The sequence below is a fragment of the Opisthocomus hoazin genome, chromosome 12 (assembly GCF_030867145.1).
Source record: "Opisthocomus hoazin isolate bOpiHoa1 chromosome 12, bOpiHoa1.hap1, whole genome shotgun sequence".
NCBI classification, from domain to species: domain Eukaryota; kingdom Metazoa; phylum Chordata; class Aves; order Opisthocomiformes; family Opisthocomidae; genus Opisthocomus; species Opisthocomus hoazin.
Window position 1 is genome coordinate 22,357,917 of NC_134425.1, and position 27,025 is coordinate 22,384,941.

General features: G+C 43.5%; 1 protein-coding gene across 3 annotated transcripts; it reads left to right on the plus strand.

The window, feature by feature from the left end:
* Positions 1 to 3,543: 3,543 nt before the first annotated feature.
* SHCBP1 (SHC binding and spindle associated 1) lies at positions 3,544 to 22,075 on the plus strand. 3 transcript variants are annotated; one of them, XM_009945280.2, is made up of 13 exons: positions 3,544 to 3,649; positions 5,784 to 5,954; positions 6,552 to 6,667; positions 8,373 to 8,581; positions 9,697 to 9,789; positions 12,347 to 12,580; positions 12,680 to 12,848; positions 14,121 to 14,241; positions 17,333 to 17,464; positions 18,393 to 18,511; positions 19,264 to 19,350; positions 19,700 to 19,841; positions 20,615 to 22,075. In XM_009945280.2, exons 1-13 carry the CDS (start codon positions 3,613 to 3,615, stop codon positions 20,935 to 20,937), a joined length of 1,953 nt encoding a protein of 650 aa, XP_009943582.2. In that variant the 5' UTR covers positions 3,544 to 3,612; the 3' UTR covers positions 20,938 to 22,075. The 3 variants fall into 3 exon arrangements, with proteins under 3 accessions (XP_009943582.2, XP_075289778.1, XP_075289777.1); XM_075433663.1 differs by lacking the exon at positions 20,615 to 22,075 and adding an exon at positions 19,953 to 20,014; XM_075433662.1 differs by lacking the exon at positions 12,347 to 12,580.
* The last annotated feature ends 4,950 nt before the right edge of the window (positions 22,076 to 27,025 follow it).

Below are 27,025 nucleotides of genomic sequence, written 5' to 3' on the forward strand. Positions count from 1 at the left end.
CTGTGGAGAGCTGAAGTAACAGCTCAACATCATTTTCCACAGCAATAATTTTCCATTGCATCCTGCTCCTCAAGAGGTTGTTAGGCTGGCTTGCATCCATCTGGCTTCAGCAGCCCCTCTGGCGTGCTGCTCCTCTTGGCCAGGGGTGTGGGTTACCACCCGGCTTTGAGCCGACACAGTCTTACGGATGCCTGTGTGGCACCTGCACTGGAGCTGCTGTAATTCCACTGCTCGTGATGTGCATTTTGTCAGGCCACCCAAACTGGCCAAACCCCACATGTGGGATGTGTTTTACCATTGTGTTCCTTCTAGTGAAACAGACTAGTGAAATACTGAAAGAAAACTATCTTTTAGCACTAAGACACCAGTTCCTCTCTGCATTTCCTTATGTTTCTGTAGTTGCACTTGCACTAATTTCTGTAAAGCAATTAATGGCCACCTGTGATTTACAAACTGTATTTGCCTTGCTGTGTTTTTAAGTGAAGGTCTGTTTCAAATTTCAAAAGTCAGAGTTCTTCATACTAGTGCTCCTCACTGTTTTAATATTTCAAGGGAAAGGCTGCTGAGCAAATGTATTTGAGGCTTAAGATCAGGCTGGAGGTTTCAGAAGCATCAAGGTGACTGATGTGCACACATCTCATTGACGGGAGCCATAGCAATGAGATTTCATTCAGAAGTGTGAGCGCTGAGTACAGAATGGAAGGGCAACCAGTTTCTCATCCCCCTTTCAAACTCAGGACCACTAATGTTGCATGTAAAGTCTTGCCAGTCCTCTGCACTTCACAAAGACCTGGTCACAAGCAAGCTGGAGAAAAGTGCAAAGAAGAGCAAAGATCGTGAGATGAGGGGAATGGAGAGCCTCCTGTGCCAAGGCAGAGAGAGATTGTGACTTACCAAAAGAGGTTCAGGAAAGCACTAATTCATGCTCAGGAATAAACTGGGTAGATAAACATTGTAGGGAGAAAAAGAACGGTTTAAGCTCAAGAAAACAACTGATGGTCTGCATTGTGCATGCACATTCCAGCTGGAAAGCGGAAGGTTTCCAACAATGAGAGGACTGAGTTTCTATTTCCAATATGAGGGGAAAGAAAGCAACTGCAGTGGATTTTTTTGAATACAACAGAGCTTGATCAGTCTGTGACTTGGTTGCCTGCAGCAGCAGTCCCTGCAAGTGCTTTGTTTCTTTGAGGTAAAACAGCTCTGTGCAAGGATTGGGGATAGTTACCTGGACGTTGTGGAAGTGTCTTATATAGCAGAACACCTTCTGCCCACACCTATGCTGAAAACTGAACAAATAGGGGTAAATGGATTGTCCTGTTTGCAATGTTGTGCCAGTATTTCACTGGTGTGGAAGAACTGACCTTCCCATTGTGAGCCCTGATGAGTCCCTGAATTCGTTGCATCTATGTAGAGAAAAAATAATATCAATATTTAAATAATATGGGAACCTGCATACCCTTAACTTTACCGTTACATTGTTAGTATGGTTATGCGGTTACTCTATGCATAAAGTTATGTATACAGGCAAGACTGTGGGCCTGAGGTTGTATATATAAATATGTAATAATGGAGACTTAACAGCAAATACCTAGAATATATAATAAATGAGGTTTTTTGCTTGTTCTTCACTTGCTACCGCTTTTCTTTCATTTTATGTCCACCTCATGTTTTTTATTGCATCCTTTATTTAATCCCTGTGTTCAGGAAAAAAGCTTGTTCATGTGCTCCTGTAATCACAAAAACATTTTCTGATTTTTTCTGAGACTCACTCTGGCTTCTCATGTATCTTCCAGGCTATCTTTGGCATTCTGCTTTTCCTCCCTTTTATTTGGCCTTTCTCATTTGTTTTTTTTTTCTCCTCCTTTTATGATTGCTATTTCTGTCCTTTCGTACTGATAGCCTCTTTTCTTTCTAGGTGTTGAAAAAAGCACAAGAGATGGAACATCCCACCAGGGTAACTTAGACCTCAGTGCCAAAAGATGACCTTCTTCATCTTGGTGGAATATCCCTTTTCCAGTGCTTTTCTTTCCAAATATTCTCTTCCTTCACATCTCTATTGTGAAATTTCTTATTGCTGTTCCTCCCATAGCTTTCCTCTCTGTTAGACTATTTCTTACTTTTTGTTCTCTTTTTGACCATTACTCTACTCCTCCCGACTCAGTGTACAGCCTGAATACAATCTTGCTAGTATGTGTCACTGAGGTTGGATTCAAAGCCCTTATTCATCCAGTGAAGTTTCCTTCATACCAGAGGCATTCTCTGTGTGAATGTAACACGTGTGTTGCCTACCGCAGAATCTCAGTGCTGTGGATTTATAGCAAAGAATTTATGTGAATAACTGTGTTACTTTATTCTTTATATATGGGGGATCCCATTTCAAATATAACACCATGTTCAATGGTGTTGTGGGTTTAGCAGGGACAAACTCCCAATTCTTAATAACTTAAAACATATCAATTTACAGACACATCATTTACAAACACACTCTGCTTTGAAGGCTGACCTTACCAAAAATACAAGCTTTTGGGGGAGATATAGGTGTAATTTAGATGTAGTATAATTTTGTAATGAATTATGACAGATGAAAACTACATGAGTACGGTGAAACATGAATGCCCAGTATAACGGCTAAGTTCTGGTAGCGTACTGCAGAGAAGTCTGGGGGACTAAGAGACTGTCTTTTCTTCTGGGGTTATGAAGGGCAAAGGTTTATTTCAGTGGACCTACGGCAACTCAGATGCGTGTAATGTCGGGATGAATAAGGCTGTTGGTTTACTCTGAACACGTAAACCGCTGGAGGCATTGCACTGCTGCTGCAAAAGCAGTATTTGGAAAGTGACCATGGAGAAATTAACCTGGTAGCTGTTTAATCCTGTTGTTAGAAATCTAAGGCAGCCCCCTCGTGGCCATTTATGTTTTGAAGCAATTGTTGTTTCAAAACCAATTTAAAAATAGCCATTGTTTGGATGAGAAATGAACACCTCCCAGTTTAAAATTTCTACTGAGCACTGTTACACTCGTTAAAGGCGTTGGTAACACCAACAACCTGCGGTGCTAATACAAGTCAAAACCAGTGTTTGTGTGGTGTTGATCCGAGAGGATCGAGTCGCCAGGAGCAGCTCTCTGAAGCCTGGCCTACAAGGTGGGTTCAGCGCTGGCGGAGGCGCGTTGCATGAACAGAATCCGCACTACCCCAGATCCGCGTGGGTCTCTTCTGTCACGGACACCGATCCTCTGTTCCTTCTGAACTACATGGCACAGAGAGCTGCATATTCTTCCTGGGCATCTGCTTTTTTTTTTTTTTGTTAGTTGCTGCCTGTCCCAAGGTCCTGTAATGACCTGCAGTCACCTTGTCTTTGCTACAGATCGACTCAGTTAAATATTAAATATTTGGAGTTGGGCTGGATGATGTCCAGAGGTCTCTTCCAGCCCCTACTATTCTGGGATTCTGTGTGATGTCTTCCGATTGCTGAGTCAACCTGACTTACATCGTTATGACTTTACTCCTTGTTGGCACTTGTGGTACCAGAGCTCAAAACACAAGCAGCGGCTTGACGAGAAGAGCTGGGTAGTGAAACAGATGGTGAAGAGATGTCAAGGCAGAAATGAGAGATGCGAATGCTGAGATGGATGCGGCACGAATGGGAAGGTAAAAGTCGAAAGCACTGGGAAGCTCAGAGGGGAGAAGACCTGTGCTCCGGATTTTGGCCGGGTGCCTGCTGTGTCGCGGCCAGTCAGAGCTAAGGGCGAGGCGCGTCCTGCGGGAGTCACGTGAAGTTGTCAGTGAATTATGGGCCGGTTTAGGGGTGGGGTTTTTTTGTGGGGGGGAGGCGGAGATCGTTGGGTTTCAGTTACATCTCTGTGCCCACGCCCACCTGCCCCGGCGCGGTGGGAGCAGCTCTCCGCCGGGGCCGGGACCGGCACACCCCCCGCCCAGCCCCCGACTCGCGGGGGCGCGGCCCGCCCTGGCCGGCCCCGTTTGCCGGTTTGCTGCTGACTGACAGCTGGAAGGTGTCCAGCGTCCTTCGCCGCCGCCGACCTCTCCGGCCGCCGCCCTGCCGCGGCGGGAGCGCGCCCAGCCGTCCGGGAAACGGGAGCGCGGCGGTCTCGGCCTTCCCCGCCGCCGGGCACGGCTCCCGCTGACGGGAGGAGCGCACGAGGAACCCCTTGCCCGCACACCCTGCCGCCCCGGCCCAGCCCCGCCCGGCCCGGCCTCCCGTCGCGGCCCGCCTCGCCCCGCCGCTGCCGCTAGCCAATCAGGGCGGCCGCTGCCGGTGACGTTGCAGAGCGTTAGCTGCCGGGGAAGTTTGAAATTTCAGCGGGCGGAAGCGGGCGGGCAGCATGGCCGAGCCGGGCCCGGGGCTGCCGGGGGGCGCGGGACCGCCGCCCAGCCCCGGCGCTGGCCCGCAGGAGCGCGCCGAGGAGGCGAAGCCAGGTAGGGGCTCCCCGCGGGGCGGAAGGGCGCGGGGCCGCATGCGGCCGGGTGCGCCCCGTTCCGCCGCCGCTCGGGAAGGGAGGGAGGGAGGGGAGGGCCGGGCCGCTGGCACCGTCCGCCCCGCTGCTAATTTTTTTTTAATGGTTCTGCTACAAAGAAAAGTTGTGTCGTCCGAGCATTTGTAATTGGCTCATACACTGGTGCTGATTTTTGTTTTGTTGACTAAGTTTGGCCCCAGATGTGTAAGAACCTCGAACAAATTTGAGGTCAAAACTGCTAGCTTTTGTAACGTATCCTGAAAGGTGAGGGATGTGTTAGAAATAGAATGGGATTTCTTTCCTTTTTTTTAGGAAAGGTCGGACTGCAGTCTGAATGAAAGGAGAGAGGCCTGTGTGTTGTAGTAGAATCAAGTTATGGACCATGAGGGCGTCTTGAGTTGTTACAGTAGTGAAAAAGGGGGGGAAGGGGGAAGACCTGAATCATCATCACCCTATGTTTACTGCACTCGTGTCTCTAATATTCTCTGAACTTATGGATGACTAGGCCTGAGAGACCAAAAATGACTGAGTTCACTGAGTTTGTAGTTGGAACATGAGTGGAGATGCATTTTTGAAGAGTTCTAAAGGGATGTTATCATTGCGCTGAGCCCTTCAAAGTAAAGATTCCGCCAATGTCCGTTTAAGCAGGCTAAAAATTACAGCACCGTGTCCGTTTATCTAAATATTTTGCTTGGAATTTCTATGGACTTTATCTCTTAATTTATTAAAATACAAAAAGGATGTTTGTGCTGAAGAACAGGAAAATACTTAAGAGAAGGAAAGGGCAACTGTGAAAATGTATCTTTAGCTGACACTAGTATCTAGAGTTTTATCATATGTCTTGCTTATATTTTGCTCTTTGCTCAAATTCTGTGCATTATTTGGATCAGTGGTGTTCGATATCAGCTGATTTTATACATTCCAAAACAATCTGGATTATTGCTTGGTATCATGTCTGGGTGATGCAGGCAGAGTACTAAAAAGGCATAATATGTACAGGAATGGGTAAAGTGTTACCTAAAGCATTTTAGATTTTACATATAGAACAAAGTAAATTGGCATATAACTGCAGCTCAAGGCAGGTGGCAAAAAAGAGGGAGATCCTCTTTTGGGACAGGGTGAATATTTTGAAGAAGAGAGCGAGTAACCAAGTTAGGTAGTCTCTTTACCAAGGATAATTTATGTTGTAGAAAGCAGGTTCATGATGGATCTTGGCTTGAATGGGAATTCTTTGGGAATAGGGGATTGAGTGATGATTGCATTGAACTGACAGTTTATGGTGTGTGTTTTGTTCTTACTTCTCTCTGCAGATCGGCTCCAGGAGGATGATGATTCCTGTAGTGATTATGGCAGTCGTGACAAACCAGGGACCGCTTTAGCAAGGACTGTGCCAGATGGGAATGTACTTTTTCCTGATATTTTTCACACTGATCACCTTTTGTTTTATGAGCGATTCAAAGCTTACCAGGATTACATCTTGGGTAAGTAGTTTCTTAGAAAAAGAACATGTAGTCAGGTTTCACGTAGTGACTGTTTAAATGATCCAATTTAAATGGAGTCAATTCCATGTTGAACTGTGAGATGATTTTAATAACGGGGACTAGAAAAGATATAGTGTACTGCTGTTACGCTGTAACCTCAGCTGCTCTGCCTGGTGGACCAGGAGGCAGTGGTTTTAATATATGTGAACAGAATCTGAATGATTAAAAGGAAAAGGTGCTAATACTGGATTCTGTGCCTTGTTTTAACTGATCTTGCTCAAACTTTTTTGTGTGTAGTAAGACTGTTCAAGGTAAGGCACCGGTTAGCTGTTTAATACCACGGCACTGAAACCTTCACTACCTGGAAGGTTGAACACTGGATCTCTTCTTCCAGAGAAGCACAAACCAGATGACTCCTGCTCTCTAAGTACTGAGACAGACAGCAAAAACACTGACAGTTATGAGCAAAAGAGAATGACGTCCAACTTTAGATGTGGTAGAAGAATATTTCAGCTATGGTGACTTTCATTTTCCAGTGATTCAGAGGATTTTTATTTCTTTTCGTGCATAAATATATTGTCTTCAATTTCTTTTAAGCTGACTGCAAAGCTTCTGAGGTGAAAGAATTCACAGCTGAGTACCTGGAGAAGGTCCTTGAACCATCTGGATGGCAGGCAGTCTGGCGCACTAATGTGTTTGAGGTCCTTGTTGAGGTAAATGGAACGCAGTTGTTCAGGCATTTGTTTCCAGTTTACATCCTTCACCTCTGTAACAGACAGGTCATTTATCTATGAAGTTTAAGCTGTCAGAAGACAGTAATGTTTTTATATCTAATTACCAGTGATGGGTAGAGCAATGGGAATTTGTTTCAGAGGAAGCCTTGTTCTGAAACACTGTGTCCTTTGCACTGGTGTGCTTCCTTCACCCAGAACCATGGGGCTGGAGTCTGTGGTGCGATACGTGCAGGAGAGGCCGTCATTGCAGTGAGGCACGACTACTTGGAACCAGCTCTTTAGGGCTACAGCACATATTACCACTTTGGAAAGAAACACACTAGGTAGACTTTCTATTTTTAGCTTTCATTTTTCAGCCTTGGGATTTGCCTGCCTACCATTTAAAAACTACTTCTGCTGTTGAATTGTCAGTGAGGCAGATGAATTTTGTTTCCTCAGACACCCATAAAGTGGTGTTGATATCTTGAAAATGAGAGATGTGGTTCTGTTCTGTTGACACTGTCAGCCTGTCATCGGTAGTCTTTTTGGACTTTGAATTGTTAGTAGGGTGCAAAGCGCATGATTGTTGTGTTTGAGATTGTCTGATCAGTGCTATAATGACAATTTATACAGCATTTACTTATCCTTTCTACGTGCTAAGGCACTGCGCAATTACTTGCTTTTACTTGAATTTCTCTAGAACTGGGAAAACCATTTTTCAACCAAAAGTGGCAATAGAGATGCCTGCATAGCTTTACCTATGTGAAGGTTATGTGGCAAAACCATTGTGCTAATTTCAGGGACACCCTCTCTAGAGTCAGAGTATTTTGGTGGCAGGACTGTAGCTAAATAAAAGTGGTATCTGCAAAGGGCTTCTTGGTTGAAGTGGGCAGGAGGAACACCAAGTCAGTGCAAGTGAGCCATGAGGTAGAACTCCGTGGGCACAGAGGGGATAAGTACTTGGTCCAGAGCTGGCTGTTGTAATGTAGTTTTTTCAGATATCAGGCTCTGATTGTTTGCCAGTTTTTATCAGTAAAATTTTTCTTCTAACCCACCTTGGTACTGACAGTAGCTCTTCAACATTGCATACTCCTGTCGTAGACCTATTGAGGATTGCTGGTTTGGGATACTCCTAGGTCTCCCAGCGTCCAACTTGTATGTTGTCATGCAAACCTTGGATATTCAAACTGGAGTTCCATGACATGTTTGAATAGGGCAAAACTGTGTACCCTGTCAGCTTTTCAGCCCTGCTAGTGACAGAACAGTTTTCAGACTGCCTCTTTGGATTGTTTCTGTCTTATTGGCACTTTGAAAAGTGAGCCCCAAAGGAGTCCCTGAGAACTGTAAGGTAATGATTTATTTGAGTCTGAGGATACTACTTTTGCCTGGTTTTTTTTTTGTTGTTTTTTTTTTTTAAAAAAAACAGGGAAGCAACTTGCTGGCCTTGTATGAGTATTGTGAGGGTTTTGAATGAAGTTTTGAATGTGGAAAAGGCTCTAGATGTGTGGTTCTGACAAGCTAAATTCTGGGGTTATCACTTCAGCTGAATAGATTGCCTTTGCTGTACTGTGCAGTGGGCATTGGTTTGTGTGGGTTAGCTGGCACTTGCAGTATAGCCTGCTGACTTATCCACATCATGTTAGCCTTCCTCAGCTGTAGTTAAAGTTCTGCGTAGAGAAATCTTAAGAACTGTTTGTTCCAACAGGTTGTTGATGTGGAGTACTCGGCTCTGAAAGCAGTTGTGCGCCTCAGTGAGCCTTTCCTGTGCGAGTCACGGGTTAGCACTTTTACCTTGGAGTGCATGCAGGAACTCCTGGAGCTGAAGGAGCGTCAGATACCACTGCAGGAGCTGTGGGTTGTGTATGATGAGTCGGGAGAGTTTGATCAGACAGCACTAGCTGTAGAACATGTCAGGTAAGAAAATGCTCAAGGTTTAATTTTTGTCTTGAACAATTGCACGCTCATGGTATCCAGTGGGTGATGCCCCAAGTTCTTGTGGTTGTGCTGGCAGCTCCATAAGCCAAGCTTTCCAGAGTTAACCGACTGACTGTTACTATGAGGAGACTGGTCACAAAGAAATCCTGTGGTGTCCTCTGCAGCTACAGGTAATCACACAGTCACAAGGTACATTTAGCTGCAACTTATCGTCAGTCTGCTTTCTGTGTCAAAAGGGGGGGGCAGGAAAGTCTGTGTTGCTTTTGTTCTCCACCCCAGATTTCCTTGTGTCACATTTCTGGCTCTAGTGCAGTGTTCCTTTATCTTCTATAACATTTTGCTTGACTTTTTTCCTTTTCTTTCTTTTGTCTCACTTTTTTTTTTTTTTTCTGCGTTTTGCCTCCTCCCCTAAACTTGCTCTTTCTTCTTCAGGTGTCTGTTCACATCTTCTGTGGTTTTTTTTTTTTCCTTTGTTTATCATCTCTCTGTCTCTCTTCCATCTCCTTTGCTTTCACGTACTACATGCTGCTTGAAAGCTGCCTACAAATAGGCAGTAGGACTGGATGAAAACGCTAAAATAGGAGGAATTACCTTCCTTCCTAGAAAGTGGGCTGTGTTTATGAAGTAGTGGGTGTGGGAGGAAAAGAGGAGACACTCATTCTGTTGAGCGTTGCTCAGTAGCAGATATCTAAGCTTGAATGATGGAGGTGACAAACGCATTGTGGAAAAGAAGGCTTAGCTGAAGGATGCCTGGCCAAAACCAAACAACTGAGAAGTCTCAGGGTCTTGAGGGTGTTAAGTCTTGTTTTCAAATCCAGCTTTTGGCTGTTCAGTCCCTTTTGATAAAAGGCAGCGGGACTCAGTCTGTTATGCATTTTGAACTTAGAAAAACAAAATTCAGTATGCAGTTAAACAACAGACAAGATAGATAACTTCTGTGTTAAATAGTTTACAGGACAGTAACATGAAACTGGAGAGAAGATGCTTTGAGATGAATTCTCAAATTGATTATGTTTGTGTTTCCAGTGCTGTTGCCTCTGCTCAGATAAAGGTGGCCTCCTTTGTGTGTTTAAACACTTGCTTTGCTTTGAAAGGTTCTTCTACCAGTGCATCTGGAGGACCTGGGACGAGGAAGAAGAGGATGATTTTGATTACTTTGTGCGATGCGTTGAGCCTCGACTGAGACTGTAAGTGTAACACCTTTGATATTATTAAGGTATAACCACAGGAAAGGATTATGTGAGAATAGTGACAGACAAATAGGTTCAAAGAAAACTGTTCACTAGTAAACTAAAGCAGGTTTGTTCTATAGCATTCACTGTCTGATGCTAAAAATTTTGTGGCGAAAGAGGGTACAACTGAGGTTGGCACTTGATTTCTGAACCCTCAGTTTTTCCCTGTAATCCTTGACCTTCCATCAGATGGCACTCCAAATCCAGCTATAGCCTCCTTCAACTCACAGGGAGATGAATCGTGAGCCTAATTAAAGCTAGCGTGGGATGCTGTGAGACCTCTGGGCATAGTATAAGAACCAGAACGGAACTGAATGTGAGCAAAAGCTTGTCAATTGCTCATGCTGAAGGAGGAATGCATGTATTTCTTTCCCTAGTGGGATCAGTCAGCATTAGGTTTTCTGAAGTGGGGTTTACTGCTGTCCAACCATGTGGAACTGAATCAGTGCACAAGCACACAATCTGGTTATATTTCTGAGGATGCTAAACAACCAAAGCACACCATAAAACACACCTGGGACAAATAATTGAAAAGTGATTTTTACTGTAGGTTTTCATCTGAAATTTGACACAGTATCTGTTCGTTATGTCTTTCATGAGAGTTACTTTTCAATTCCTTTACTTACTCATGATGCTAAATTATAATATCTGGAAGTTTGTGTGTCATTCGGATCCAGGTTTGATACTGCTGTGATGCTGGGGAACTACATCAGTGAATATTTACAACCTACCCTGAAAAGCTGTTTAGAATACTGCATTACGTGTGCCAGAATATAGCATATAGCATGTGCTTTACAAAGAAAATGAGTGTCATTGCCTACACTATAAAGGTGGCTGTGAGGCCTGCCTTTCAAACAGGACACAATGTGACATTTAAGGACTCTGATATGCCAGTATTTTTATGAAATCACACAAATTAGGAGGAAGTGATATATACGGAAGTTGTATGTGTTTCTGAAGTGTTTATGCTTGTATGCTCCAGCAAATGGCTATTGTGTTGTTGAGTTTTTGGAGCCTTATAGCAACTTTGCATGGAATGAAACTAGAATGCAATGATGTGCCATGGGATAATAATGTTTTTACTATTTTTTTAACACTGTGCTTGGCCTTACAGCCATTTTAGCGAGAATCCAAAACACTTTTACTCTTCTGCTTGAAAACATGTTTATGTTATCCTTTCTTAATCCTCCAGTACCTTGCTTCATACAAAGCCTGTCCTTCAACCTACACTGATGTTGGTGCTCTCCTGTGTTGTGGTCTAAGCACAGATTTGTCAGCTCAGAAATAACATTAATCTGCAATGCATGGAAATATATAATGCTTTAAACTTTTCAGGTCTCTGGTGTGTGCTGTTTTAATGAGAACAGACAGTGTCTTTACACTGCACATTAGGTTGTACTAGTCTTCTGAGGCAAGTAAAGCTGTATGAACTGTTTAACTAAAGCTTGAAAAAACAAGTTTTATGCACTTTCATAGCAACAAGCTCTAAACTGTAGAGTGTGCATTTCAGGGCCAAATTATATACAAACTTCAGTTTCCTTCAAATATTTTGTATTTCTATATTGCTATAAATTCTTCTGCTGTTAATCATGCTGCATGGACTTAATCTGTTGCTGCTGATAAACCCATTACCAACATTTTGTGAAGCCCTTTTGTTTCTCTACACCCTGTGTATCAGAACTGCATATTGACTGCTTGGACTACAGATTTTCTTGCTCCTTGCAGCACGCTTTAAGTGCACCCTTTAAAGAACCTCTGCAAGTTGAGGGAGCATCTTTGCCCTTATTTCATGTAGCCTCTTGAATAGAGCTATTTATACTGTGTTCAGTTGGTCCCTTACAAAAATGGTGCGAGATAATTAAATCTTGTTTTATTGTATCATCAATTGCTGCCCACCTTTTTTGTAGTGACCATGATTGGTCCTATGTGATTGCCCTGGGGTTCTTGGCACGATCTAGCTGGCAGATGCCATCATCCTTCTGACTTCAGCAATGCAACTTTGGGCTGGCATTTTCTGGCCTGCAATTTAATTTGTAGATGTAACTCTTGGGATGGTGCAAAATTTACTATGCAGTGCCTTCACTTTATCCAGGTAGTTGTTTAGATTGGTGCTAATAGAGACTTCACATTAAAGAAATTTTCTTCTATTTCAGACATGATTTTCTCAGTTTTTCTAATAAATGCTTAAAAATACTGATTTATACATCTTATTACCTTCTAAATTCTTACTATTTTTTAATAGCTGTGCTTATGTGTTTGTTCTAGAGTGAGTTTCTAGTAATTGTGTATAATCTTTTGAGGTGGAAGGGCAACTGTTTAGAAAGTAATATGTTTGTGTCTGTTCAGATTTTTGGTTTTGCTCCTTTCAGAAAAATTGAGCAGTGTTGATATAGACTGCAGAGAATCTTGACTAAAGTACTGATGCAGAACTCCTCGGGTTCCCTCTGGGTTTGTATCTGATATCTGAAAACTGTAAAGGTGAAACAGACTGACCCCCTGCTCTGAATTGCAGGCATTATGACATCCTTGAACACCGTGTGCCTTCTGGGCTTGTAGCTGATTACCACAACTTGTTGTCTCAGTGCGAAGAGCTTTACAGGAAGTTTTTAAATGTGAGGAACAGCATATCAAGCAGTGACTCGGACTCAGAAGTAGAAAACGTCTCCATGGTGGAAGGACTAAAATTGTATGAGAAAATAGAGCACTTAAAACAAAAGCTAAAACTAATTGAGAACCCTCTGCTGAGGTACTTGGTGGGTTTGTGCAAGGAGGAGGGCCATATGGAAAACTACACAGATGTTCTTTACTGAAGAAAGAACTGATGGCTTTGTTGCTCTTGTTTTAGGTATGTGTTTGGTTACCAGAAATACAGCAGTCTCCAAGCTAAAGGACTGAGACCAAGGGGTACCAAGATCACTCATGTTGTATCCTCAACCATGATGGCAAGTCTGCTGCAGTCATTGATAAGGGACAAACTGTGCCCTGAATCTTGTGGTGAAGAACTAGAAATACAGGTACAGTAACAGGAACTGTCTGTCTGCGAGTCCTTTTTTTCTCCTCAAGGAAGAATGTGGAAGACTAAGCTAATTTATCACGTGCAAGACACTTCATTTGCTTGGTGTTATTTTTGTCAGTGCAAAAAAAAAGCACTAATTTAAGCAATAAGTAGTAAGACTGATGATACAAATAACTTCTTTTAATTCATTTGTGTCTCCTGAGTACTCTATACAAGCAATTTCCTTCCTGTGTGTAGGAAATAATGGGATAAACTTTCTGTAGTAATTCTATAATGAAACATGGTAAGGCATAATACTTATATTTAGTTTTGAAATACGTGTGTCTTTTGCTGCTATGGATAGTGATCTAGAGTTTGAAGAAAGAAATGTGATTCTGTTGCTTTGGTTCTGTGTAGACTTATTTATTTTAGAGCAGTTATGTTTAGTTTTAGTGAATACAGAGAGGACTTACCACTTCAGCAGTTAAGAAGTCTGGATTCCTTGGGCTCAAATGAAATTGCTTGCTGTATTCTGATCAAGTTCATGAATTACAGATGGGTGAAATGGAGCTACAGGGAAGGTCCTGGATTAACACTTGGGCTATAAATCAGATTTTCTGACTTGGCAATTGAAAAATGCTCTTACTGTGCTTACCCTGGAGTTTGCTGGGAAGCAATAAATGGGCAGTTTTTCTGTACTTTTTGTTATCCTTCAATACAGAATCCCCCAGTAATATTTGTGAAGGATGTCAGCCTGCCCTCTTCTGGCAAGAAAAAAGACCATGTGGACCCCATATTTGCCACTGTAATATCTGAACTCTATTCTGGGGTCACTTGCACTAGGAACGAAGGGTTATGTTAGTGTTCAGACCAGCTCAAATCTAGTTGCTCAGTTGTTTGTGGTTTTTATTTTCTTTACCTTCTGCCATCTATTTCTTCAGTAATTCATGGCAAGTCACTTCAGGCACAATTCAAATGTTGGCATGGAACCAAGGCCATATTGAGGTTTGCTTTCTGGTGCATATGCTCTTCAATCTGTCTCTGTGCCCCAGATTTCTCATGGGAGAATGGACATGATGCACACATCAAGGGGATGCTTTAAGGCTGTTTTTGTCCAGAGTGCTATGGTTCTTGAATTCAAAGTAGAAATTGTGTATTATTGGTACTATTAAAAAGGGTTTCTTTTAAGCAAAAGCAGCAACATTTAATTGAAAAGCAAGCTTTAAGGGTGTAAATGCATCCATTTTTATAGCATTCTTCAGGAGCTGATTATATTGTTTGTCTCTTACAGTTTCACAATGATCCACTGGCAGCTGTAAATGCCTGTTATGAAGGAGACACAGTCATCATCTGTCCTGGTCATTATGTTGTAGATGGCGTGTTCTGCATTGCTGATTCAGTTGAACTAGAAGGTAGAAGGTTTGCTAGCATAAAGGTCCTTAAAACAAAGTAAACTGAATGTCTTAAAGTAGCTCTGCATAATGATTTACTTGTTGTGGAGTTTGGTGGCAGTGTTTGCTTTTTTCTTCAGTGTTCCTTTTTCTGCTTGTAGAGCCACGTCTCCTGTAGGACGGAGTAAGCTGTTTCATTAGCCGTAGTTACCTCTGCAAAAGAACTGCAAATTTTGCTGATTAATAGCAGTTTTATAATTTCCTCCTAACTATGTGTCTGGACAGATCCTGATTATATCGCTAATAGAGAGGATTCACCAGAAACATAGGGACTTGATTTTTTTTTTTTTTTAATCTAGCAAGCACAAAAGTCATTCTGAAAGGCTTGGGTTTTTAGAGCCAGTAACTTAAAAATACTTGAGAGATGTTCTTGTTCTTCTTGGCATGTCTTAATCTGCTTCAGAGGTATACTCCGAGACTCACTGCCAGTATAGCGCTGGTGAATACAGAGAGAAAGAGCCAAGTGCTGTTAGAACTTAGTTTATGGCACTTATTGCATGTCAGCGATGTGTGTGGGGGCTACCAATGTGAATCTGCATTATGTGAAGTGCATAGGTAGAGGAGGGAGCTGTTGATTTAACATGTGTGTGTGCTGTAGAAACACACACAGTATATGTGATTCCATTTTTTCCTGCAGAATACTTGTTTGAAATAGTTCTGCCTTCTCTAGGATAATGTTGCTATCTCTTCCTCCCAGTTCTTGATTTCTCAGTGTAACTCCTCTGCTTTAGGCATGGACACTCCGTTGCAGTGTAATAGCCTGTATATCACTGGGGCTTGTGCAGCTGTTCAGATGCTTGTTTACCTTATCAGAACTCCTCAATAGGAAGAAGGCTGTGAGTTTAATTTCCTGCTGTCTTGCTGTCCTGGACTTTATTTTTCTTGCCCTTCTTGTTTTATGAGTGTCACTTTCTTTCTTGGCCTTCTCTTATGTATGCTTCATTTATATAGATATGCATGCTGATAGACAATACACCTGCAGGATAAAGGACCTCAAAGTGCTTTATTTATCTGCAAGAATGGCATTGTTCTAAAATTGTATGGGGTGGTATTTATGACAATTGCTTTCCTAGATTTGAGGAAACAGAAATACAAATGGTGAAATAGCACCTATTGAAGGATGAGCTGCCCTATTTTAAGGAGCAAGGCATATGAATAGTATCTTTAGTACAAACCACTCTGAATAATGAATGTATGTCAGGATATTTAATCTTCTTATAAGGACTCCTGCTAGAGAGGTTTTTATAGCAATAGCAGCAGCCAAAAACATTTGAAGTAGGAGCATCAAGAAAAATTTTGCAGGCACTAATCTGCGCAGCTGGCTGTTTTGGTGACTTTCTTGGGAGGAAGGGGTGACTCATCAATGATATAATGTCACTTGGCTTTGTAGAGCTTTTATTTTTTTCCAGCCACTGTGCAAGTCAGTACTAAGGTTGAAAGTATGAGGATTAGTAAGTCAGGGATAAATAAAAACTTACAAGAACTAAATAAGGTTAAAGCAGTAACAGCTGCTGGAGATCATAGTAAGGATAACTTTAACACATGACAAAAATGTGTAGCAAAGGCACCTAAGAACTGTCCTTTGGCTTGTACCGTAGTTGTGCAAGCTGGGTGGGAACCTGTAGCATCAGCCCATCTAATGCCTGTGGTCAGTGTTACTGGGTGACAGTTGCCTTCAGTTCCTGGGGTGTCACTTAGTTTGCAGGCAGGGCACACAGCTGTGACCACATTGAGCACTGAACACAGCTGATGGCAGGTGAATCTTCCCCTCTCTGTTCCTTGTCTTGTCACTGGCTTCCTTCTTGCTGCGAGAGCTGCTACTTCAGAGGTGAAGTGTAAAGCAAGCTAAAAGCATGGTTAGAAAAACTGCAGGTAGTCTGTAGGACAATTATTCCTAAAACTTGGCTTGGGTAATAAGCTCTTTCTGTCGCGGTGGGAAGTTAAACTAGGTATGCCATTTGCTGTCCTGTGGTGCTCTCTTTTTATGTACTGGAAGTGCCCCATGCCATCTCCTCCTCAGGGGTGACAATAAATCAGCAGCAGTGGGAAAAGATTTCTAGGTAGTATAGGGTGTTGACCTTAACCTTGTTAAACTATAGGGTGTTGACCTTTAAGCTGACCTAAAGTCACTTAACTTTGCATTAAATCTGCTGTATTTAAAACTTGCTGCCACCTCTTGTTCAAAGGTGTTTTGTTTTTTTAACCTTACTACTTGCACATTACAGTATTTGTTTATGTACTTGGTTAAAAGCTAGCATCCTGCTCAGGCACTTCTTATCTGAGTTGGTATGTGCTTTCAGGAAATGATAGGACTCATGCTGCTTTAATGGACGTTGCATTATTGCTTTCCTTATCATAATTCTTGTCAGTGGCAAGCAATAAAAGTTTTATGTGCTCATAAATTTCCCTGTAAGTGGTTGAATGCTGACAACTGTGGATGGCTTAGTAAATCAAAGTTGGCATATGCTTGTGAAAGTTTCTTTTTAATCTGAATTAATCTGGAAGCCCGTGTAACACAGGAATATTACATTTTGACCCAAGTTTCATTTAAATGGGGAAACTGAGTGAAGCTTACTAACAACATCAAGTCCTTTGCACTTGCTTCCTTGTGTTGTGGTGGTGACTGCCTTTTCCCCCATGCTCTTTGGAACCTCTGCTTGCTCTAGTCAACTTCTATACTTTGAAAGCAGACTGCAGGTGCCTGTGTGTCCTTGGTTACTGCATCTCCCTGCTCTGTTATAACCTGTGGGAGTGAGAAATTTGTCTTTGGTAAATGTGAGCTCAGTTACCCTTTTGTTCAACTGTCTAAAATAACTTTGCATTTTATCGTGTGTCATTCAAGTAAGGCAACTTTTGAGTTTGGTTTTGAGTGCCTGTACCTTGGTACAGAAAGGATGTAAGGTGTAGCCTGGCCACTGGGTGGCAAATCCTATTAAAGATATTAGACTTCAAGTTTTAAACCTCTGTATTTAATTTAAATGTCTGTTATATACTGAGCACCTGACTGTTACCAGTTATTTATCAAACTTGGATCTTTCACCTCTGCTCTAAGGCTATGGCCTGCCAGATGATATCGTGATAGAAAAACGGGGGGAAGGAGACAACTTTGTTGACTGTACAGGAGCCAATATAAAGATCTCCAGTTTGAAGTTAGTGCAACATGATGCTGTGGAGGGGATTTTAAGTAAGTATAAAAGCATTTTGACCTTTTTGTGGGACTTCCATAATTTACTGTTAGAATTAAAGCTGGGACCCAGTGTTGTAGTTTACTGGTTTTAACAAAATATTGTAGAGAAGGGCCCTAGAAGTATAAAAATTAAGGCTTCCCTCTTTTCTAGGTTGCTTATAATGTGGACATCAAAATAACTTCAATTCTTTGTACTTTCAAGCTATTGTGGCTGTAGTGTTTTATTCTTATACTTGGATAATATCATTTGACTTGATCATTTTTCTGCTGTTCAGACAACTTGACTCTGACTGCTGCACAGTCTATGTCAGGCTACCTGGAAAAGGAAATGATTCCTCTTTCCACAAAAGAACCCCCATGGTAATATTCAGCTGTAGCTGAACCCAGCCAGCTCCCCACTGGGAATGACACAGGCTGTAGAAGTAGTGTAGAACTTTGCTGACAGAACATTCAAACTGAGGCTCAAATAATCCTAAGTTATATCCAATGAATTTATTGGCCATGGCCTTCTGTCTTTGCAGAAGATGCTGATTAATACTTTGCCTCAATAGACATTTGGTTTTAAACATGTTAAAGTGTTTATTAAAACCTGTATATAAATGTTTAGTATCTTATTAATTCAACAGTCTCTTAGGAATGTAATGAAAATAATAGTTACTGTCACTTAAAAAAAAAAAGGCAAAAAATCCCTCTTAAGACGAACCTTTGATTAGTGCTCCCTTGCAGCAGTGTTCCTGCATATGCTAGAAAAATAGCGTGAGTTCAAACCATGCATGAGCAAATCAGTAAAATTAACCTGAAGTGGATAAAATTAAAATAGTAATTTTATCACACTGCAAAAATGCTACAAGTCCATCTGTCTGTAGGATGGGTTTGCCTTTGCATAACTGATTCATCTAACAGTATTTGTTTTCTGTGTGTGTAGATGTCCATCATGGGAAAACCACCCTGGAGAATTGTGTGTTACAGTGCGAAACTACAGGCATAACAGTACGAACATCAGCTGAGCTGTTAATGAAAAAATCTGATCTATATGGGGCCAAGGTACAAACAAATTCTTAACTCTGCCTTATTTCCTAAATTAAAATAAAGGTTTCTGCTTGGAAATAATAGTCACTAACGGAGTGACTTCTGTTGCTCGTGAGAGAACCTTTACAAACTCATTTTGGACAGCTACATGTTACAGAGTTTAAGAGATTTGTCCCAGGGGTCTTGTAGCTGCCAGTAGTATCTAGTGAAATGCCTCATGCAAATTTGTGTGTGATGATATGAAAATGATGTAGTAACAGGGGACATCTGTGAAATCATTGTTGTGTTTCTGGACTGATTCATGTCCTGCAATAGTTTTAAAGTGATTTTCTTTTTTCTCTGCCCATAAATAATTTTTTCATTTTGCATTTGCATTGTTCTGCAAATGAAATGCCCTTTTTGGACGCGTCCATTGATTCTTACAGAAGGATGATAAACACAGAACTGAACTCTGATTAGGACGTTTCGAAGAATGGTGAGGCTTTGAGTGTTGAGGTAGACGACTAAAGAACAAGAAAATAATGCAAGGCTGTGCGGTTACTCTTTACCAGAGCTTTTATGGACTGGTGGCAATAATATCATCCATGGGGCCTCAACCTTGGGTATTGCTGCTTAAGTTGGTGAACAAAGCCATGAAACAGGAGTGGTAACACAATTTTGCATTGTGCAAACTGGTAGATGAACACAAAGTTCTGTGATGCACTTGTCAAGTTGAATTGGAAAGGTGCCCGAACTATTTGTGAACTGCCATCAATTTCATCTTGTAGGGTGCTGGTGTGGAAATATATCCAGGTAGTATGTGCACCCTGTTAGACAACGGCATTCACCACTGCAAGGAGGGAATACTTATAAAGGTCAGTTCAAGGCAGAATGTACTTGCTTTTCAAAAGTTTATAGCTGCTAGAATTAATGCAATTATCCTGTGTTTAGGTTGGCTTATAACCTTGCTGCCTTATGGCCATAAGAACTCTTATATGTCACATATGATGATGATGGCACTTGTCTGCCTCAGGTTGGTCCACCAAAGCAGTATGCTTGTTCTGCTTCTTATCTGCCAGAAAGAAAATGCCTTTTGCAATGTCACTTGCATAGGCAAATAATAAAATTCTAGCTGATACACAGAAGTGATTCTACCTACAACAGGAATATTTTGCATCCCTTTAGCTGGACATAACATGTTGGATTTCCGTTTCTTTGCTGTAGAACTTTTTGGATGAACATTATGACATCCCCAAGATAACCATGGTCAATAATATGATCCATAATAATGAAGGATATGGTGTGGTCCTGGTTAGACCAACAATGCCCTCTGATATAAAGGATGCTTCAGCAGAGACAACAAAAGGTATTTTTATCTTCCTAGAAGAAACTCCTAGAACTAGTAAATTTAATATACCCAGGTTTTTGGATTGTGTAATTCATAATCAAGTCACTTAAATTTTCTAATAATGTCTAGATTGATTTAGGTGAAATAAATCTTCATAACTTATCAGAACACTGGAATCTCCTAAAGGATGAACTTGCTGCAGAGAAATGCTGTGAATGCCTGTGCTTCATGGGGTGTGTGCAATTCCATGATCAGGTCCTTCCGCACCTGATCTGCACCATTGGTCATACCAAGCAGAGCCTGTATGACTGACGGCCTCCTTGGGTCATACAGAAAGAAGAATGCAACCAGCATGAAAGCAGATATGGCTTCTCTTACAGCTCTTCTGGTGCATGATAATTCTCTGCTCGTTTCTTCTTTTGTGCATTAGAGCTGAGATGTGTTCCCAGCACAGAATTTTTTCTCTGCAGTAAATAAAATGACAACTGTATTTCTCATGTTATGTCTTACTCAAGAAGAACTGTCACTGTCTAGGAGCAATGTGTAAACCCATGGTAATTTTCTCTAATATCACTATCACTTGGCAACCTGAAGGCATCTCAAGAAGAAACCTTTTCTTTAAGCATCCTACACTGTATTTGGAGTACGTGTCTGTTGCTAAGTAGTTATCCAAAAAGTGAGTGGGATGAGGTGAAAATGTTAAGCCTGAAAAATATTTAATTCCAGGAGTTTTAAATTATATGGCTGTTTTGTGCAATTGTTGATGACCTTCTTATTGTTTCCTGACTTAGGGAATGCACAGCCTATCCGGTCAGGTGATGGGACAGCCTGTGTAGAGGGCTTCAGGCAAGAACAACTACCTGAGTGCATAACTGATGAGTTGGAGCTTTATGAGCAAGCTGAGATTTCTGAACAAACTGAAGGCAATTATGAAATTGCAAATGAACTTGGGGCTACTTCTGCAAGGAAGAGCCAGATGCACAAGAAAAGACTGAGTGAACTGGGAATCGCGGAAGCTGATGACAACTTAATGTCACAGGAAATGTTTGTTTCTATTGTGGGCAATCAATTCAAATGGAATGGGAAAGGAAGTTTTGGTACCTTTCTTTTCTGACTGTCCTGACTCCTAATAGCATTGCAGTAAGAGATTTGCACAAGCTATTTTCACTGCTGCTTTCCAAGGAGTTAACCTGTTCCATTAGCCTTCTGTAATGTTACTAAAATGTGACAAGTATTTATTAATAGTATAAATGTATTGCATGTGGAAACTTTGCTTCCTTGCTGCAAGTATGGATAACATGGTAGAAAACAGAACTCTAGCATGGAGACTGTGCATCTATTCTGCTAATATACGTGCTGCTGCTTTGCTAGCGCTCTGATGAATTTTTTTTAGTGTATTTACTTAACTTCTTATTGTAAAATATCTTCAAAGAAAGAAAATATAGAGTTCATCATGGAAGAGTGGACAACAAATGTGCAGCAATTAGCGGTACATCTTCCTCCACGTTATTTTTAAAATGTCATTGGTCTGCAGCTGACTCCTCTAAAAGACCGACATACTTTTTTTTTTGTACATTGAACAGAAGCTAGTGAAATGATCTTCCTTAGGAATGTAGTGGTTGGCTGCCATGTTTCATACTTGAAGGATTTTCTAGAAAACTTTGCCTTTGGATGGGCAGCATCATTCAGTCTTCTGTGTCTTTCTGAGCCCAGCTCTTTACTTCTGACAGCTACCAGTGCCTGTGCACCTTTTCCCTAGGGAGCACAGCATCTAACTAAACTTTATTAACGTGAATAAAGAGAAATCAAAATAGATGTCTTTCTATTAGTGGTATTAATACTGTACCTTTCAGTGCATTCTAAAATTTTTAAAACCATATGCCACTTGTAGCAGCTGAGGTTTTGGAAATGAATGGAAAATTTAAAAAAATTACTTTCCACCGCAATCTTATCAGCCCTCAGCTGTGGAACATTCAGTATAACAAAGGCACTTCTGTGGCTCACTGTTGCATGTTATTAGTTTTTACTTGAGGGAAAAATTGGAAGGACTGACTGATTGAGGATGCTTCTTCCTCAATGCCTCTCTTGATATTTTTTTTTTAAATTACAAACCTACATGCCTTCTTTAAACTTTTGTACTGTCTTCAAGAGTTGTAGGTCAGTTTTTGAACTGGTGTGTGAAATGTGTGTAGGAAAATATTAACTTGTAAGTGGTTCAGGATGTACTATGAAACGGAATCAAATCTGGTATTAAAAAGGGAAAAGCATGTTGCCAGCAAACTGACTTGGGAATTGTTTTGGTTTCAGCTGCCGCCGGCAACAAAAGTGCCACGCGGCCGCCCCTCCCACCGCCGGCGTGCGGAGGAGAATGAAAAGAAAGAGGCAGAAACTGGTGGGTCGGGATAAGGGCAGTTTAACAGAACAGCAAACAGAGGGAAACAGGAACAACAACGATACAAATAAGGAGAAAACACAACAACGAACCGTACGACCTAGACAGCCGTTCTCGTGAACAGCACTGGCGCTGCACCCCCCCAAGTCATGAGTGAGTTCCCGCCGTGCCGCCCCCCCCCCCCCGAACCCAGCGTGACGACACATGGTATGGAATACCGGGCTCTGTTTGGCCAGGTGGGGTCAGCCCCCACCCCCTGGCTGTGCCCCTTCCTGGAGTCCGGTGAAAATTAACCCTGTCCTGGCCAAACCCAGGACATTATCCACCCCTTATTCCATACCATCTACATCATGCCCAGGCCCCCCATTGTCCAGTTGATCACCACCACTTCTCCTGTTTCCAGATATCATTCCCTTAGTCTATGGATCATCACTCTAAAGTGTCCGTTGAGTTCATTTAATCCATGACTTTGGGCTCCATCTGTCGTTATGGTCTTCCGTGGCAGGAGAGGTGATGTGTGGTGATGGGCAGTCACTTGCTGCATCCAGAGCTCACGGCTGATGTATCTGGTGCGGCCCGTGCCCACAGTCTGCAGGAGATGTTGATCTTGACGAAGTTGCTGGATGCCAGTTGTTGAAAACCAGGTCCAGTTCCATCATCGCTGTGCTCTGCTAGGTTTTCATCGAAAAAAGTCCATCTTTCTTTAATCTGGACGATTCTTACTATGCTACTACTGGTACAAAATATAACAATTATAACAGTGATAACAGACAGTGACAGGGTTATTTAACAATTAACTTTATGCAATTTATTTATGGACTATTCTCGCCCAAAATCAAATCCCCATGAGGTACACATTGGACTTCCCCATCCTTCCGCATTACCCACCAGGTACACCCAGGTCCTTGAGCAAAAGCAATCCCGCGGACGGGCTTGCCTTTGCCCGAGGCAGGACTAACCCAAACCGTCTTCCCTAACATGTTCCGCATGTGCACTATAGGGACTTTATCCCCTTCTACGGGGCGCTGAGGTTTTGCCTGGGCAGGACCAGCCCGGGTGGTGGATCCCCTGGTGTTAACCAACCAGATGGCCTTTGCTAAGTGGGTATCCCAATTTTTGAAAGTCCCACCCCCCATTGCCCTCAAAGTGGTTTTTAGCAGCCCATCGTAACGTTCGATCTTTCCCGAGGCTGGTGCATGGTAGGGGATGTGATACACCCCCTCAATACCATGTTCTTTGGCCCAGGTGTCTATGAGGCTGTTGCGAAAATGAGTCCCGTTGTCCGACTCAGTTCTTTCGGGAGTGCCATGTCGCCACAGGACTTGTTTTTCCAGGCCCAGGATGGTATTCCGGGCAGTGGCATGGGGCACAGGGTAGGTTTCCAGCCATCCGGTGGTGGCCTCCACCATTGTGAGCACATAGCGCTTGCCTTGGCGGGTTTGTGGCAGTGTGATGTAGTCAATCTGCCAAGCCTCCCCATATTTATATTTTAGCCATCGTCCTCCATACCACTGAGGCTTTACCCGCTTGGCTTGCTTGATTGCAGCGCATGTCTCACATTCATGGATAACCTGTGCGATGGTATCCATGGTCAAGTCCACCCCTCGGTCACGAGCCCATCGGTATGTTGCGTCTCTTCCTTGGTGGCCCGAGGTGTCATGGGCCCACCGAGCTATAAACAGTTCACCCTTATGTTGCCAGTCCAGATCCACCTGAGCCACTTCAATCTTAGCAGCCTGATCTACCTGGTGGTTGTTTTGATGTTCCTCAGTGGCCCGACTCTTAGGGACGTGGGCGTCCACGTGACGGACTTTTACAGCCAACTGCTCCAGCCGGGCAGCAATATCTTGCCACAATGGGGCAGCCCAGATAGTTTTACCTCTGCGCTGCCAGTTGTTCTTCTTCCATTGCTGCAGCCACCCCCACAAGGAACTGGCCACCATCCAAGAGTCGGTGTAAAGATAGAGCACTGGCCACTTCTCTCGACTGGCAATGTCTAAAGCCAGCTGGATGGCTTTCACCTCTGCAAACTGGCTGGACTCACCTTCTCCCTCGGCCGTTTCCGCGACTTGTCGTGTAGGGCTCCATACAGCAGCCTTCCACCTCCGCTGCTTCCCCACAATGCGACAGGACCCATCCGTGAACAGGGCATACTGTTTCTTATCTTCTGGCAGCTGGTGATACAGTGGGGCCTCTTCAGCACGTGTCACCTCCTCCTCTGGCGATGCTCCAAAATCTTTGCCTTCTGGCCAGTCCATGATTACTTCCAGAATTCCTGGGTGACTGGGGTTTCCCATTTGGGTGTGCTGGGTGATCAGAGCGACCCACTTACTCCACGTAGCATCGGTAGCATGATGCGTAGAGGGGACCCTCTCTTTGAACATCCAGCCCAGGACGGGAAATCGTGGTGCTAGGAGGAGCTGTGCTTCAGTGCCGACCACTTCTGAAGCAGCTCGAACGCCTTCATATGCTGCCAGAATCTCTTTTTCAGTGGGAGTATAGCAGGGCCTCGGATCCTTTGTATCCCCGGCTCCAGAACCCCAGGGGTCGACCTCGAGTCTCCCCTGGTGCTTTCTGCCAGAGACTCCAGGTTGGGCCGTTCTCCCCGGCTGCGGTGTAGAGCACGTTTTTAACATCTTGCCCTGACCGGACTGGACCAAGGGCTACGGCATGAACTATCTCCCGTTTAATTTGTTCCAATGCCTGTCGTTGCTCAGGGCCCCATTCAAAATCATTCTTCTTCCGGGTCACGTGGTACAGAGGGATAACAATCTGGCTGTAATTTGGGATGTGCATCCTCCAAAAACCCACAACACCCAGGAAGGCCTGTGCTTCCTTTTTGCTGGTTGGTGGAGACATAGCTGCTATTTTGTTGATGACATCCATTGGGATTTGATGGCACCCATCCTGCCATTTTTTTCCCAAAAACTGGATCTCTTGCGCAGGTCCCTTGACTTTACTTCGCTTAATGGCGAAACCGGCTCTCAGAAGCATCTGAACTATTTTCTCCCCTTTCTCAAAAACCTCCTCCGCTGTGTCACCCCATACAATGATGTCATCCATGTACTGCAGATGTTCTGGAGCTTCACCTTTTTCCAGTGCAGTCTGGATTAGTCCATGGCAAATGGTGGGACTGTGTTTCCACCCCTGGGGCAGTCGATTCCAGGTGTACTGGATGCCCCTCCAGGTGAAAGCAAACTGTGGCCTGCACTCTGCTGCCAAAGGGATGGAGAAGAATGCATTAGCGATGTCAATTGTCGCATACCACTTGGCTGCCTTTGACTCCAGCTGATATTGAAGTTCTAACATGTCTGGCACGGCAGCACTCAGTGGTGGTGTGACTTCATTCAGGCCACGGTAGTCTATTGTCAGTCTCCACTCTCCAGTAGATTTTCTCACTGGCCATATGGGACTATTAAAGGGTGAGCGAGTTTTGCTGATCACTCCTTGACTCTCCAGTTGACGGAACAGCTGATGAATGGGGACAAGGGAGTCTCAGTTGGTACGATACTGTCGCCGGTGCACTGTTGTGGTCGCGATGGGCACCTGTTGTTCTTCAACCCTCAGCAACCCCACAACGGAAGGATCCTCCGAGAGACCAGGCAAAATGGACAGCTGTTTAATTTCTTCCGTCTCCACAGCAGCTATGCCAAAAGCCCACTGATACCCCTTTAGGTCCTTGAAATAGCCTCTCCTAAGATAGTCTATCCCAAGGATGCACGGAGCCTCGGGGCCAGTTACAATGGGGTGCTTCTGCCAGTCCTGCCCAGTGAGGCTCACTTCAGCCTCCAGTACGCTCAGCTCTTGGGACCCCACCTGTCACTCCCGAAATGCAAATGGACTCTGACCCTTGGAAATCTGATGGCATTAAAGTACACTGTGCACCAGTGTCCACTAGAGCTTTATACTCTTGTGGATCTGACGTGCCAGGCCACCGAATCCACACCGTCCAATAAACCTGGTTGTCCCTTTCCTCCACCTGGCTGGAGGCAGGGCCCCTCTAATCCTGGTCAGAGAATTTGCTGCTCACCTGCTGTAAAAATGACTTGAAGGTCCCCTCCAGAGGATGGGAATCAAGGTCAAACTGTCTACCTGGTCTGGAGAGCTGGCTTCTGGAAACTGGAGCGGCATTTTTCCTAAGAGAATCCCCTTTTGTGATTGTTTTACCTCGCAACTCACGGACTCGTGCCTCTAGACTTGAGGTGGGTTTTCCATCCCACTTCCTCATGTCCTCTCCGTGGTCACGCAGGTAAAACCAGAGGGTGCCCTGGGGTGTATAGCCTCTATATTCCCTCTCCTGAGCAGAGAATCGCTTGCCCCTAATAGCTGAGACACTGGCCCGTACAGGTGGGGAGTAGGACATACTCTGTTCGAGTCGCTGGACCTTCTGGGACAATTTATTTACAGCTGAGACAAGGGAGGAAGAGAGACTTTCCTCATATTGCTGGAGTCTGACAGCCACCTCATCCACTGTTGGTGCCTCCTTACCCTTCCAGTTTACAACTGCCAGTGAGTTGGCATATGAGGAGGGTGCGCTCCGCACAAACTTCCTCCACATGGATTGTGAGCACTGGACTGCATCTGGGTCGGTGGGTAACTGGTCATCATCTGGTTCATTATAAACCAGCTCCCGCACAGCTAATTCCCTCAGGTACTGAATACCCCTTTCCATATTGGTCCACTTGCCAGGATAACATACAAAATCGTCACTGAAGGGGTACCTCTCCCTCACGCCTGACAGAAGTCTCCTTCAGAGGCTGAGGACTTGTTCCTTTTTCCCAATGGCCTTGTCAATGCCCCCGTCCCTGGC

Coding starts and splice junctions, on each gene's coding strand:
- SHCBP1 (XM_009945280.2), top strand. CDS start 3,613: ATGCGAATGCTGAGATGGATGCGGCACGAATGGGAAG. Junction 5,955..6,551: donor TTACCAGGATTACATCTTGG/GTAAGTAGTTTC, acceptor ATTTCTTTTAAG/CTGACTGCAAAGCTTCTGAG. Junction 14,242..17,332: donor TGATTCAGTTGAACTAGAAG/GTAGAAGGTTTG, acceptor CTCTGCTCTAAG/GCTATGGCCTGCCAGATGAT.